Source organism: Pelophylax lessonae, assembly GCF_965119305.1.
Source record: "Pelophylax lessonae genome assembly, chromosome: 1".
Taxonomy (NCBI): domain Eukaryota; kingdom Metazoa; phylum Chordata; class Amphibia; order Anura; family Ranidae; genus Pelophylax; species Pelophylax lessonae.
Genome location: NC_138768.1, coordinates 164,191,525 through 164,205,953, shown reverse-complemented (window position 1 = coordinate 164,205,953; position 14,429 = coordinate 164,191,525). Strand labels below are relative to the sequence as shown.

General features: G+C 41.5%; 1 protein-coding gene across 1 annotated transcript in view; it reads right to left on the bottom strand.

Annotated features, from left to right (window-relative positions):
* The window catches only part of CAST (calpastatin), a 183,870-nt gene that overhangs the window by 6,900 nt on the left and 162,541 nt on the right, over nt 1-14,429 (bottom strand). Inside the window, exons 26-32 of the mRNA XM_082267356.1 lie at nt 13,289-13,372; nt 12,560-12,607; nt 9,814-9,906; nt 9,419-9,529; nt 8,421-8,522; nt 4,634-4,726; nt 4,510-4,545 (exon numbers count right to left, since the gene is read on the bottom strand). Of these exons, the coding sequence (XP_082123482.1) occupies nt 4,510-4,545; nt 4,634-4,726; nt 8,421-8,522; nt 9,419-9,529; nt 9,814-9,906; nt 12,560-12,607; nt 13,289-13,372 (567 nt within the window). The remainder of the gene's footprint in view (nt 1-4,509; nt 4,546-4,633; nt 4,727-8,420; nt 8,523-9,418; nt 9,530-9,813; nt 9,907-12,559; nt 12,608-13,288; nt 13,373-14,429) is intronic.

Below are 14,429 nucleotides of genomic sequence, written 5' to 3'. Positions count from 1 at the left end.
GATTCCTTGTGCTAACAGGTCCTGCACTGCCCCGTAGAGGCCCTGCAGCCAATCGTGAGACAGGCGTAAGTTGGAAGGAAAGAACCTTGCCGGAGGCAAGGACTGACACTCGATCTTGTAGCTGAACCGAATCAACTCATGGACCCATTTGTCCTGAATGAGCAAGGTCCAAGGGTCCAGATAGAAGCAAAGACGTCCCCCCACCCCAGATGCGGGTGAGGGCACCCCTTCAGGCTGGAGAAGGCTTGTCTGCGGAAACAGCCCGCATTTGACTTACCATTCCAGGGTCTCTTGGAGCCACCCGCGAAGTTACGGATGGATCTCAAACTCTTAGCCTTTTCGTCTTTCTGGATTGCAGGATACTTATGAGCCGAGAAAAAAGGATTTACAAAGAGGTTCCTTGCCCTTAGCTACCTGTGGAAGCAAAGTACTCTTACCTCCCCGTAAGGCCCTTAATGATCTCCTCCATAGAGGCACCGAACAAATGGTCATCTACAAAAGGTAGATCAGTCAGTACCTTTTTAGAAGCCTGGTCAGCCGACCAGTACTTCAACCAAATCATGCAGCGAAGAATCACCAGATACCCTGCCGGCCAAGAGGGCCGCATCTAAAGACGCATCACAGATATACTGTAGCCCTGGATCAACTGATCCGCCAGCTCAGGAGGGTGTTGACCCCGGTCAGGGAATCCCTGTGAGACGTCTGGTGCATGGATATGCGCATGCGTAGGGTATTTCCAGAAGAATGGCTAACAGGCGTATGCATGTGCGCGAGAATTTGCGAACACGAATGCGCACGCACAATTGCTTTTGGCGCCAGACAGGCTAATTTAAAAAAGGAGCTCATTCCCATTTCCTTTGCGGACTGATCTCCAGCTGTACCGTGTCCTGATTGTTCCTGTATGCTTCCCCCGTTGCTGACCCGGCGTGTTCTGGACTTGACCTTGGATTCTGCTTCTGCCTTTTTTTTTTTAACCTTGACCCGGCTCCGTTCCAGACTTTGGCTCTGCACATGACTTTGTACCTTGCTGCCCGCCTGTTGAGGACTCCTTGGTATCCAACCGGATCCCTAAGTTTTGAAGCTGGTCCATACAGTTTACCATGAATATTTGGACGTTTTCAATAAGAAGAGTGCTGATTCTCTTCCTCCCCATCATACTTACGATTGCCCCATTAAACTGTTGCCAGGGGCTGAGATACCTTTTGGCTGAATCTACCCTCTCTCTGAGCTCGAATTAGAAACTCTCCATAATTACATTAATGAAAGTTTGGAAAAAGGATTCATCTGACCCTCCACTTCACCCGCAGTAGCTGGCATATTCTTTGTTGAAAAGAAAGATCATACCCTTAGGCCCTGCGTGGATTATCGCGATCTCAACAAAATAACTGCCAAGAATCGTTACCCCTCTTCCCCTAATTCCCAAACTATTCCAGAGGTTAGGAGGGGCGCATGTCTTCTTTAAACTCGATTTAAGGGGTGCGTACAATCTAGTCAAAATTTGTGAAGGAGACGAATGGAAAACAGCGTTTGGAACGCGCTTTGGGCATTTCGAATATCTGGTCATGCCATTCGGCCTTTACAATGCTCCAGCCACGTTCCAACATCTTGTCAATTACATATTTCAGGACTATCTTGATTTGTTTATCATTGTGTACTTGGATGACATTCTTGTATTTTCCAGTTCTCTCGACCTACACAGAAGCCATGTGAAAAAGGTACTGGACAGACTTCGCCAACATCATCTTTACGCGAAAGCTGAGAAATGGGAGTTCGAAAAACAGACCATTCAATTTCTGGGACTCATTATTTCTGCAGATGGCATTGCTATGGACCCGCAAAAGGTATCTGCCGTATTAGAATGGCCTGCCCCAGAGGACAAAATAGCAGTACAGCGCTTTGTGGGCTTCGCCAACTTCTATAGGAAATTCATAAAGAACTTTTCCAGCATCATAGCTCCAATCACACAGATGACCAATCAGTATACCCCATTCAAATAGACTCTGGAGGCCCAAGCCGCTTTTGAACAATTAAAGACTGTTTACTTCTGCTCCCAGTTTGAAGCACCCAGATCCTGCTTTAGCCTATGTACTTAAAGTGGATGCTTCTGAAAATGCAGCCGGGGCTATATTATCTCAACGACAAGGGGCCAAATCTCTACTCCACCCTATTGCCTTTTTCTCCAGAAAATTAAGTTCCTCTGAAAGGAATTACGACATTGGAGATCAAGAACTGTTAGCCATAAAAATCTCCATAGGCGACGCTTTAAAATTTTTACAGGTTACCAGTTTAAATTTACAGAGGAGGTCTTGGACTACAATTATTGCTCTCACTCTAACAATCACGGCAATACCTCACATGTGTGGTTTGAGCTTAATTTACATATACGGGTGCGACCTACGTTCACTTCTGCATGCAAGCATGAGGGGATGGGGTGCTTTCAATTTTTTTGTTACTGTTATTTTTTACTGTTTATTTTATTTAATTTTTTACACTTCCCTCTAAATTTTTTTCTTTTTTTGATCAGTATTTTTCCTTTTACAAGGAATGTAATCATCCTTTGTAATAGGAATAGGGCAAGACGGGTCCTCTTAATGAAGAGATCTGGGGTCTATATGTCCCCACATCTGGAAAGCCTGTAAAAAAAAAAAAAAAGAAAAAAAAAAAAAAAAAATCGATCTCAGGATTCCTAGCAAAAAAATGAAGCAGTGTTTACATCTGCCAGCACCGGAAGTGAGATCATGACGTCGCTTTCAGCCTCTGAGGGTCATAGCTCCGGAAAGACTGGAGAGAGGCACTGCCTGTAAAAGCAATCAAGTCTAAACAGCCGCTATGATCATTCAGATATCTCCACTTAAAGTGCAGGATGCCATATGACGGCCTATGAAGGGGCAAGTGGTTAAGCCCACTAGGGGGCATAACAGGTCTGAGGGACCTCTCATGCGGGTGGAGAGCAGAGCTGAAGCCATTTTACATTAGTGGCTTAGTTTTGGTTACAGTGAGTCGATGTCCTGTGTGCAATCAGTTGACATTTTTCTGTAGGAAATTAGAAATTAGACATATTTGTTTTTCCAATTAAAAACTGCTCAGGCTCCATGCTAATGGAATCATGATATGCCTGCCCATTAGGTACTATGCTTTACATTTATCCGTGAAACCAATTCCATTAATTATATGTGAATACTTACCTGTATTTCACAGCCCTTGATTCATATATTTGTACATGGATGTACTGTATGTGCTGTTTATAACCTTAAAGTAGCAGTCCAGGCAAAACCTAACACTAAACCTGCTCTGTGCCCCATTCCAAACCTAATCTATCTAACCCTGTAAAGCAAAAATCACTGTGATCCGGTATGATCCCAGCATCAGCTGTCAGCGGCGGCTTCAGCGTGGATGTGGATGCAGGAGAGGCATCCAACAACAGAAGCCCCATAGTAACTCTATGGGTGACGTCACTTCCCAGGCATTTCACAGACATTGTCGCCCCTATCCTGCACAGAGCTGGAGCCTGGACAAGATCATCTTCAGAATAGATAAGTACAGCAATTTTTGCTTTACAGGGTTAGATAGATTAGGTTTAGAACCTGGCACAGAACAGGTTTAGCGTTAGTTAGGTTTTGCCTGGACTTCTCCTTCAATGCAATTTTAATTTGTTTTTAAAGATTTTGTGGATGTTTTTTGCTCCACTGGCGTATGATAAACGTGCTAGAAATCAATTATTTTTATTTAGGCTGGTTATAGAATTGATCTTAGTTCAATAAAATTCCTATTGTTTTTTAAAGTGACATGTTGATTGGTAAGCAATATAATAGTGCATATTCTACTTGTGTCCTTTAACTGTGCATTACTATTGTGTGGTTTATTTTTTTGTCAAGTGTTTTTTAATGTTGGCATAGAGCTGTATATACTGGTTGAAGAATTGTACATACACTACATAGTACTGACATTTGATTTTTGAACGTACTTTTAAGTGCATCTGGTTAAGAAGGGCCTCAAAAATGTAAAGTGTTTGTAAAGGCAGAAGGCAGAAGCATTCTATGCATTAAGATAAAAAACCTTCTGTGCATGCGCAGCAGCCCTCTCAGCCCCCCTAATACTTACCTGAGCACCATCTTGATCCAGCGATGGGCAAAAGTGCCTCGGCCATCCGGGACTCTCCCTCCTGATTGGCTGAGATACAGCAGCGGCGCCATTGGCTCCCGCTGCCGTCAGTCAGTTAGTCAATCAGCAGAGAGAGAGAGGGGTGAGGCTGAACCACAGCTCAGTGTCTGAATGGACACACAGAGCTGCAGCATGGCTCGGGTGCCCCCATAGCAAGCTGCTTGCTTCTTGGGGCACTCGGTAGGATGGAGGGACCAGGAACACCACGGAAGAGGGCCCTAGAAGAGGAGGATCTGGGCTGCTCTGTGCAAAACCACTGCATACAGGAGGTAAGTATAACAGGTTTGTTATTTTTAAAGAAAAAAAACGAAACTTAAGTATCATATTAAATACAGATTGCATTTTTACCTTTGGCTTGACCTCTTCTGGTTTTGCAGGTTTACCCTGTATTTAGGAAATACATACAGTCTTAATAACGTGAAACATACACACATAAAAATACAGAACATATTGGCCAGTGTACACCAATTACCTGATCTTTACCATCCAAAAGGTGCCTATATTCAGGAGGAATTGTGTCATCTCTGTCTCCAAGACGGTCAATGTGCTCCTTTTTGGCTTTTTCCTAATAAAGAGCAAACACAATTAAAGAACTGACTTTAATGAACACAATTACAGAGAAACACCAGGTTACTACACATAACCTACATAGTATGACCACTAGGAGGAGCACTACAACAAGAAACCCACATCTATCTAATCTGTCTGTCTGACTGACTGAAGGAATAAATGCAATTTAAAGACACAAACCAGATCATTCACAAAGCATAACTTTAATGTCAATCAATTTGTTACACATCCTGTACCTATTAACGCTCACAACACATCCAGAGGAAATACTCTCTTACACCAGCAATGAGGATAAAGAGAAGTGACCTTGACCAATATTTAGCACAATTTTTAGGCCTTCTGTTGTCTAATATTTTGGAGTAAAAAAGATGAAGCATTCACTACAGCTTCCTGTATTAGGATCACTGGAGGAAAACCAGCTTCGTTTGAGAAAATATTCCCCCACAGGATTAAAGCTTTACTTTAGACATATTTAGCTTCAATATAGTCTTGGTTTTGCTCAGAATGGGAACTGATCCAATCACACAGTATACCAATAGCTTAGCTGAATAAATGATCTGTCGTTTAAGAATTGAAATGGGTTCAGTGGGGTAGTGGTCACATTGACTATCTAGGTATCAAGCTCACAGACAGGATTGGGGATCTCTTCAAGGCCAATTTTGCTCCTTTCCTTGACACTTTAACGCACGAACTGACTAGATTGGGCAAGTACTATCTGTCATGGTCAGGAAGGACTGCAGCGTTCAAAATGCTGACGTTTCCAAAACTTTTATACCTACTAAGAGCTCTCCCCATTAAAATCCCCTTATCGTTTTACCGTACGGTTCAGTCTTTGGTATCTAAATTCATATGGGACGGGAAGAAGCCTCGTTGCGCCCATAGATACTTGGTCCAACACCCCACGGTGGGAGGTATGGGGATTCCGGATATACGGGACTACCATATGGCTGCTATCCTTTCCCAGTCCCTCTATTGGCTGCATCCGACTCAGGCACCCACTTGGAGACAGATTGAGCAGTCGGAGGTGATACAGGGCTCTCTTGCTGATCTCATACTCAGTATCCCCTTTTCTAAATGTAGTTTCCGTACGGGCCATCCCACCATCTCAGCTACAGTACTGGCGTGGCAATACTTTTACACACATAGCACCGCGCAAGCTGGGAGGGTGGAAGTTCCTGTGCCTCTGACTGCTCTCTCCTTCCTCTCCCCAGACTTAAACGTGGCGCATTGGTCCTCTTTTGGACTTAGGACAATCCGAGACATTGTACAGAGTCCCCAGGGTTTTTCCTTTTCCTTGTGGTGCGACAAATTTCCATCATTTGCCAAGGAATACCTCACACTTATCCGGGTTTCACACTTGATTTCATCTATGTCATCGACACACATTCCTTTCCCGGAACAGATCTATACCCTCTGTTTTGGAGCTAATGCGCGGCAGAAAGGTATAGGCAAATTCTACATCTCCCTGCACAACAAGAAAACCTTCCAAAAAAACACATACCACATAAAATGGGAGGGCGAAATTGGTCAGGTTTTTACGGAGGAGCAATGGTTGAGAGCCTATAAACATACGCTTACCCATACCAAATGCTCCAACTTTAGGGAGGGATTGCTAAAAATTCACCTTAGGTGGTACAAGACACCTTACACCATTGCTAAATTCTATCCAGAAACATCTAATTTATGCTGGAGACAGTGCGGGCAGGTTGGCACTCTACTTCATGTTTTGTGGACGTGCATTTCCCTGAGAAGCTTCTGGGCCTCCATCTCCACATTGATAGCAGAAGTCACCGGGATACTTAACAAAATTTCAGTTGAACAGGCGATTTTGGGTGTGAATATGGACAAATACCCACCCCAATATAGGACGGTGGTCCAAAATATCTTGTTCGCTGCTAGGTTGTCCATAGCACGTAAATGGAAGTGTGCCGACCCCCCAACTCGGAGGGAGGTTATCCAAATAGTAGGGGAGTCGTGTGTGTATGAGAAGACCCTGGCCTTACAGGCCTTCAAGCTACAACAATTTCACTCCAGGTGGTCCATATGGACCACTTATGTAGGGTATCATGGCCCCCAATGATTTCTGATGATTATCTGCAGTATTGTTAAAGTTGCTGGGGTCCTGGGGGGGGGGGGGAGGGAGTGGGCGTTTGAAGGGAGGACGCAGTGTGTTCCCTTACGGGGCGTCCCTCCCGGTGGCGTTGACCACTATAGAGGTTGCAAATGACGGATACGTGCCCCCTCTCCTCCTTCCCTGGACAAACAGGTTCATACGGTTTCAATGTATTATTGTTCAAGATACGAAAGTTCATCCTATATTGTGGGTCCTTGCAAGCACTGTGATACTAGCAGTCCTTATAGACGTTTATCTTTATACTTCAATGTACGTCAATTGCATTGCAAATATGCTTTTCATATGTTTATGTACGCTGCTTATTTACTGTATTTGAAAAACTCAATAAAAATATTTCTAAAAAAAAAGAATTGAAATGGGAGTACTTGTGTGCTGCTATCTTGTGCTATTGAGTGCTATACAACTAAAAACTTACAAAGCGGATCGCTCACACCTATACACACTCTCTAAATGTGTATCAATGTACAAAATTGTATTAAAAAGTGGTGCCGAGCTCCCAAAAATGCTAATGTGCTAGTATCCCTTTAAATCTGTTTGCATAGCAATTTTTAGAATCAGCATATCATATCAAACCATATATAACAAACAAAACAAACAATGCATCAGTCCATAAAGTGTCCTTTGGTATGAATTTACTTGCATATGCTCAATCTTTCAAAAAACAGGCTTGCGTTTACATATCCAAACGACTGTTTCCTTAATTAATGTTCACCACTATGTGCTCCAATCATCCACATACGTTCATGATAATCCCCTCATCCAATGTGCCCTCACCTGGGAGACAGAACCAACCAATAGTCTATATGCGCTTATGTCCCTCTCTGGGGATCTGTTTTATGCTGTTTCACTCCTTTGGTGGTAATCTTGAGTTTAGAATCCTCCTTTTCTTACACTTATCACTATACGCCCAAATCATAAAGAGAGAAAGCTGGACATAGTGCTTTATCTTATAAAGCACCCGGTTTATTAAACACCAAATACAAAAACACTTACTTACATTTTCCTGGTGCTTAGAGTGCACCAAAGTGTAAAAAGAATTTAGTTCTCACAGTGCGGGTATGAGACAATCAGACAGTATTTCTACGGTATGCTCACAATGCACGCCTCAGCGTGACGACAGATTGGCCACTTCCCTACCTGGTATGGCTTCCGCAGGGGGATATAAACAGCATAAAACAGATCCCCAGAGAGGGACAAAAGCGCATATAGACCATTAATTGGTCTTATCCCCCAGATGAGGGCACATCGGATGAGAGAATTATCACTAATGTATGTGGATGATTGGAGCACATAGTGTTGAACACTAATTAAGTAAACAGTCATTTCGATATGTGAACACAAGCCTGTTTTTTATGAAAGATTGAGCATATGCAACCAAATTCATACAAAGGACACTTTATGAACGGATGCATTGTTTGTTTTGTTAATTTTATAGATGGTTTGATAGGATATGCTGATTCTGAAAATTGCTATGCAAACAGATTTAAATGGATACTAACTAGCACTATAATTGTCTTAGAAGGATGGTCTGCTGTTACTGCTTTCCAGTACTAACCTTTACTAGGTCTACTACAGGCTTGTTCTCATCAGGATCTTCTTTTCTTGTTCCCAGAGAACCAGAGAGCAGATCTAGTGCATCATCGGGTATCTGAACAACCTAGGAAAACATGACATTTGTTAAAGAGAACTAATTTTCTATTACATGTACCACCAATGTCCCCCTTAACAGACATATTGTCAATATTTCTTTTCAAACTATCTTCATTTTAGGATTTTTGATGTATAGACTTTCGTGAGCAGTACATGTTAAATAGGGTATAACTAGCTTCTTCTATATAGTACAATACAAAACAATAGTGTTGTGCAAATTGCTAAAAAAACAAAACAACTAAATTCCACAGTATTGAAGCTAAATAAATTGTATATACTTTGAAATAAATGGCTCTATGGTATTAGGCTGTATCTGTTCTATAAACAATATGTCCTGGATGTTCATGGTCACAGAAGCTGCTTAAAGTGATCCTAAAGCTGGCCATAGATGGGTAACTCTTTCGTTCAACTGGCGGACTGAATGGAAAAACCTGGCCCAATTCCACCATCCACACATTTGAGGTGGATGGGGAATCCTCCCTGCTGTGTCATTCTATTCTGACAGTGGAGATACATCTCCGCCATCAGAATACACTGATCAGTGCTGAAGGCTACAGCTTTCAGCGCAGATCGATAGAAAAATATCCAGCAGGGAGGTTGTACATAAGTCAATCGGTTTATCAACTTCTGTACAACCACAGTGCCCATACATGGATCGAAATTAGGCTGGTCCCTGCTGAACCAGCCAAATTGTGATTCATCTATGGGCAGCTTAACACTAAGTACCAAATAACTGTTTAGTAAACCTGGCCCAAACAAAACTATAATATTACATAAGCTATGTGGCCCATCTAAGGAGCACTATACTATTGTGTCTATATATGTCCCATCTAAGGAGCACTATACTATTGTGTCTAATGGTGTTTCAGTGTGCCATAAAACGATAACTAAATAGGAACTTACTGAGTCAGATGGCTTTTTATCTCCAGATGATAGCTTTGGAGCACTGGACTGTACAGATGAAACTTTAGAACTGGATACAATCTCTTCCGACCCAGATTTATGAGATGGTTTCTAAAAAGAAACATACAGTATGTATGACAAAAAGTTTAGCATAGCTGTCTTCCTTTAGTTACATTTATGGCATAAAAACATAACGGTGTGCAGAAAAGTATCACACATTACATACGCCTGTAAATGTACGGTAATTATCAAGTCTTTTATGGATGCCTGGCTCCCAGGTTTGCTGATACTTTACTGTTTTTGTATTGTCAGATTGTGTACTTACATCCATACAAAACGTGTACATTTGTGAAAGAGACAAAGAGATTCCGTAGATTGGTGAGCATGTAACATACCTCTGACGACTTTACTGGAGGACATTGAGACACAGCAGGAGAGGTGACAAATCCTTCAGTCAAAGCATCCAGCAGATCGTCCTCACTCATCGCCTGCATGTTTACAGGAATAAAATACAGCAAATAAACGGAGAATCACCTTTAAAAATTTTTAGCAAATGGTCAAGAGAGACCTGATGCATGCTGTGTGATGGGAGCTGAAACATGAGACTACAGCACAGAATACACGTGAAACAGAATCCGCTGTCCCATGCCAGACAAAAGCTTATACCTAGCAACACACTGCAAACAAATGCCTACCCAGAGAAGACCATATGATACACTCTCTCAGGATAAAGAGAAGACCTGCACACAATTACCCAGCTTAGATCAAACTTGTCTGTACAATTAAAGAAAAAATATATACAAATGGTGCATCCCATAAAATTAGAATATCATCAAAAAGTGAATTTAGTTCACTAATTCAATTCAAAAAGTGAAACTCGATTTGATATAGATGCGTTACGCAGAGTGATATATTTCAAGCATTTCTTTCTTTTAATTTTGATGATTATGGCTTACAGATATTGAAAAGCCAAAATTCAGTATCTCAGAAAATTACATTATTACATAAGACCACTATAAAAAGTATTTTTAATACAGAAATGTTGGCTTACTGAAAAGAATGTCCATGTACAGTACAGTATGCACTCAATACTTGGTTAAGGCTTCTTTTGGATGAATTACTGCATCAATGTGGCATGGCATGGAGGCGATCAGCTTGTGGCCTGCGGACATTTTTGCATTTCATTTGAAAATCAAGGTTCTAGTGTAAGGAGGAAGAGTGGAGAGGCACAGAATCCAAGTTGTATGAGGTCCAGTGTGAAAATTCCACAGTCAGAGATGATTTGGGGAGCCATGTCACCTGCTGGTGTTGATCCACTATGTTTAATTAAATCCAAAGTCAGCGCAGCGCTGTACCAGGAAATTCTAGAGCACTTCATGCTTCCCTCTGCTGACCAGCTTTATGGAGATGCGGATTTCATTTTCCAGCAGGACTGGTCACCTGCCCACACTTCCATAAGTACCAATACCTGGTTTAATGATCATGGTATCACTGTTCTTGATTGGCCAGCAAACTCGCCTGACCTTAACCCCACAGAGAATCTGTGGGGTAATGTCAAGAGGAAGATGAGAGACACCAGACCCAACAATGCAGACGAGCTGAAGGCCGCTATCAAAGCAACCTTGGCTTCCCATAACACTTCAGCAGTGCCACAGGCTGATCGCCTCCATGCCTCGCCACATCAATACAGTAATTCGTGCAAAAGAAGCCCCGAACAAGTATTGAGTGCATACTATACTGTACATGGACATACTTTTCAATAAGCCAACATTTCTGTAATAAAAATCCTTTTTTTATTGGTCTTTTGAAAATCTAATTTTCTGAGATACTGAATTTGGGTTTTCACTGACTGTAAACCATAATTATCAAAACTAAAAGAAATGCTTGAAAAACATCATTCTGTGTGTAACGCATCTATATAAAATATAGGAGTTTCACTTTTTGAATTGAATAAAATAAATAACTTTTTGATGACATTTTGAGATGCATCTGTATATACACATACACTAGGTTACCAAAAGCATTGGGAAACCTGCCTTTACACACACATGAACTTTAATGGCACCCCAGTCTTAGTCAGTAGGGTTCAATATTGAGTTGGCTCACCCTTTGCGGCTATAACAGATTCAACTCTTCTGGGAAGACTGTCTACAAAGTTTAGGAGTGTGTCTATGGGAATGTTTGACCATTCTTCCAGAAGTGCATTTGTGAGGTCAGGCACTGATGTTGGAGAGAAGGCCTGGCTCACAGTCTGTGCTCTAATTCATCTCAAAGATGTTCTATCGGGTTGAGATCAGACCGCTGTGCAGGCCAATCAAGTTCCTCCACCCCAAACTCGCTCATCCATGTCTTTATGGACCTTACTTTGTGCACTGATCCAAATCATTTGGTGGAGGGGGGATTATGGTGTGGGGTTGTTTTTCAGGGGTTGGGCTTGGACCATTACTTCTAGTGAAGGGAACTCTTAAGGCGTTAGCATACCAAGACATTTTGGTAAATTTCATGCTCCCAACTTTGTGGGAACAGTTTGAGTTTGGCTCTTCATGTTCCAACATGACTGTGCATCAGTGCACACAGAAAGGTCCATAAAGACATGGATGAGCGAGTTTGGGGTGGAGGAACTTGACTGGCCTGCACAGAGTCCTGAACTCAACCCGATAGAACACTTTTGGAATAAATTAAAGTGCAGACTGCAAGACAGGCCTTCTCTCCAACATCAGTACCTGACCTCACAAATGCGCTTCTGGAAGAATGGTCAAACATTCCCATAGATACACTCCTAATCCTTGTGGACAGCCTTCCCAGAAGAGTTGAAGCTGTTATAGCTGCAAAGGGTGGGCCAACTCAATTTTAAACTAAGACTGGGGTATGATTAAAATTCATCTGCATGCAAAAGCAGGCGCCCCAATACTTTCGGTAAAATAGTGTATATGCATGTTTTTTTTTTGGGTACTCCGATTCCCTCCCACACTCCAAAGACATGCTGGTAGGTTAAATGGCTTCGGTCTAGTATGTGTATGTATGAATGTGAGCTTAGTTTGTATGCTCCTTGAAGGCAGGGACTGATGTGAATATACAGACTGTAAAAGCGCTGTGTAAGCTCTATAATAAATATATAAGCATTTCAAAATATGAATGTACCTGAGTCTTTTCTTCAGGTTTTGGCAAAAGAGGCTTCCCGTCTTTATCCTGAAATCAGAAGTCAGTGTAGAAGTAATAAATGCACCGATAACAATTTGACATACACATTACATATATCAGCAATAGAATTAGCGCATAAGTAGTACAGCCACAGTTAAATCAATAATAAATCCATAAACAAAAAAGCAATAAATTGCAGCCAATATCTAAAATTGGTGGCTGCAAAAAAAATTTTTCATCCCTTTTTACTTACCCCCCCCCCCCACTTAGTGACTCAGGCCACACACCTCCTATATTACAGTGTCTCTACTCTGGATGGAATAGAAATGTAGACACCTTTGGACAACAACATTCTCAGTCTGGGGGGGGAGTGTAGTGTTAAATGCACTTGCAAGTTTTGATGGGCTTTACTAAAAAATAAAGCCAAACCCCAGCTAACATTTTAAGTAGCTACAGCGCCAGCTTTTTTTTCCCCTTTTGGGATAAAGGTTTTACATAAATTAAAAAAGCTTACCATTGTAAGCACCCTTCTTACTGTGAAATTGTTTGCCCCAACCCTCTAGCTGCCACTTTTTCTGGATAGCTTGGTCTTTTAGAAGAGAAATTAAAAAAAAAAAGGAAAAAAAGCCTAAACATGATAACTAATGCAGCCACCACATTGAAGGATGGATAAACTGCAATACATTACATTTTTGCTTTTGGGTTTTGATACAATTTAAACCAGTCTACCTTAACTTCCTTTAGTCTGTAATCAGGAGGTATTGTCTCTTCATCTTCTCCTAGTTTATCCCTCTTCTCTTTGCCTGTTTGTTCCTAGGAGAAAAGAAAAAACAAATCTTTCTTTTAATAATTAGGAGACAATCAAGAATTAAATATAATTCACAATCAGGTTTATCATAAGATTCTGATCATTTGAGTAACCAATTTAAAGTTTAGTCATTGACTATTGGTCTCTTCTGTCTTAAACCTCTCTCCCTTGCTGCCAGTGTTTATGTACACTAAGTTGCGCATTATGTTAAACATTACAAAGCATTATGTTAAACATTACAAAGCATTATGTTAAACATTACAAAGCTTGGTGATTCTTTATTTTCTCCAATAGGGTTAGAAATTCAAGATACATTTTGTATAGAATTTGAGCAGAATTAGTGACAGAGAAGGCAACATGCGAGTTCATTCCAAAGCATCCTAAAATCATGTGCAGTATAACGGCCTTCTTAATTCCAAATGATCAAAGTTAACAACCCTGTCCGTTATATAACTTTGTTCAGGCTAAAAAGGCAAGTCCTGTTAGGCTTTTTTTTTTTTCTTTTTTTTTTTTTTAATTTCAATAAATTGTATTGGGTTTTAAAAAAGGAGATACACTTTTTTGTTTAGTTACAAAAAAGATTTTGCTTTAACAAAGCAATGAGTCAATAACTTGGTAGGCGTTATCCCAATACAGTTGCAAAAATGTAGATACACTTTAATTCTTAAAAGGGATTTAAAAGAAAAAAATAAATAAAATAACAAACATGTTATACTTACCTGCTCTGTGCAGTTGGTTTTGCACAGAATGGCCAGGATCCTCCTCTTCTTGGGTCCCTCGTCTGTGCTCCTGGCCCCTACATCCTGTTGAGTGCCCCCATAGCAAGCAGCTTGCTGTGGGGGCACCCGAGCCAAGTCACAGCTGTGACCTGGCCCGCACCTCCTCTCTCTCCTGATTGGCTGACTGACTTTGATTGACAGCAGTGGGAGCCAATCGCGCTGCGCTGCTGTCTTAGCTAATGAGGAGGGGAGTCCCTGGACGCTGAGACACTCCTACAACAATCGCTGGATAAGGATGGGCTCAGGTGAATATTAGGAGGGCTAAGGGGGACTGCTGCACACA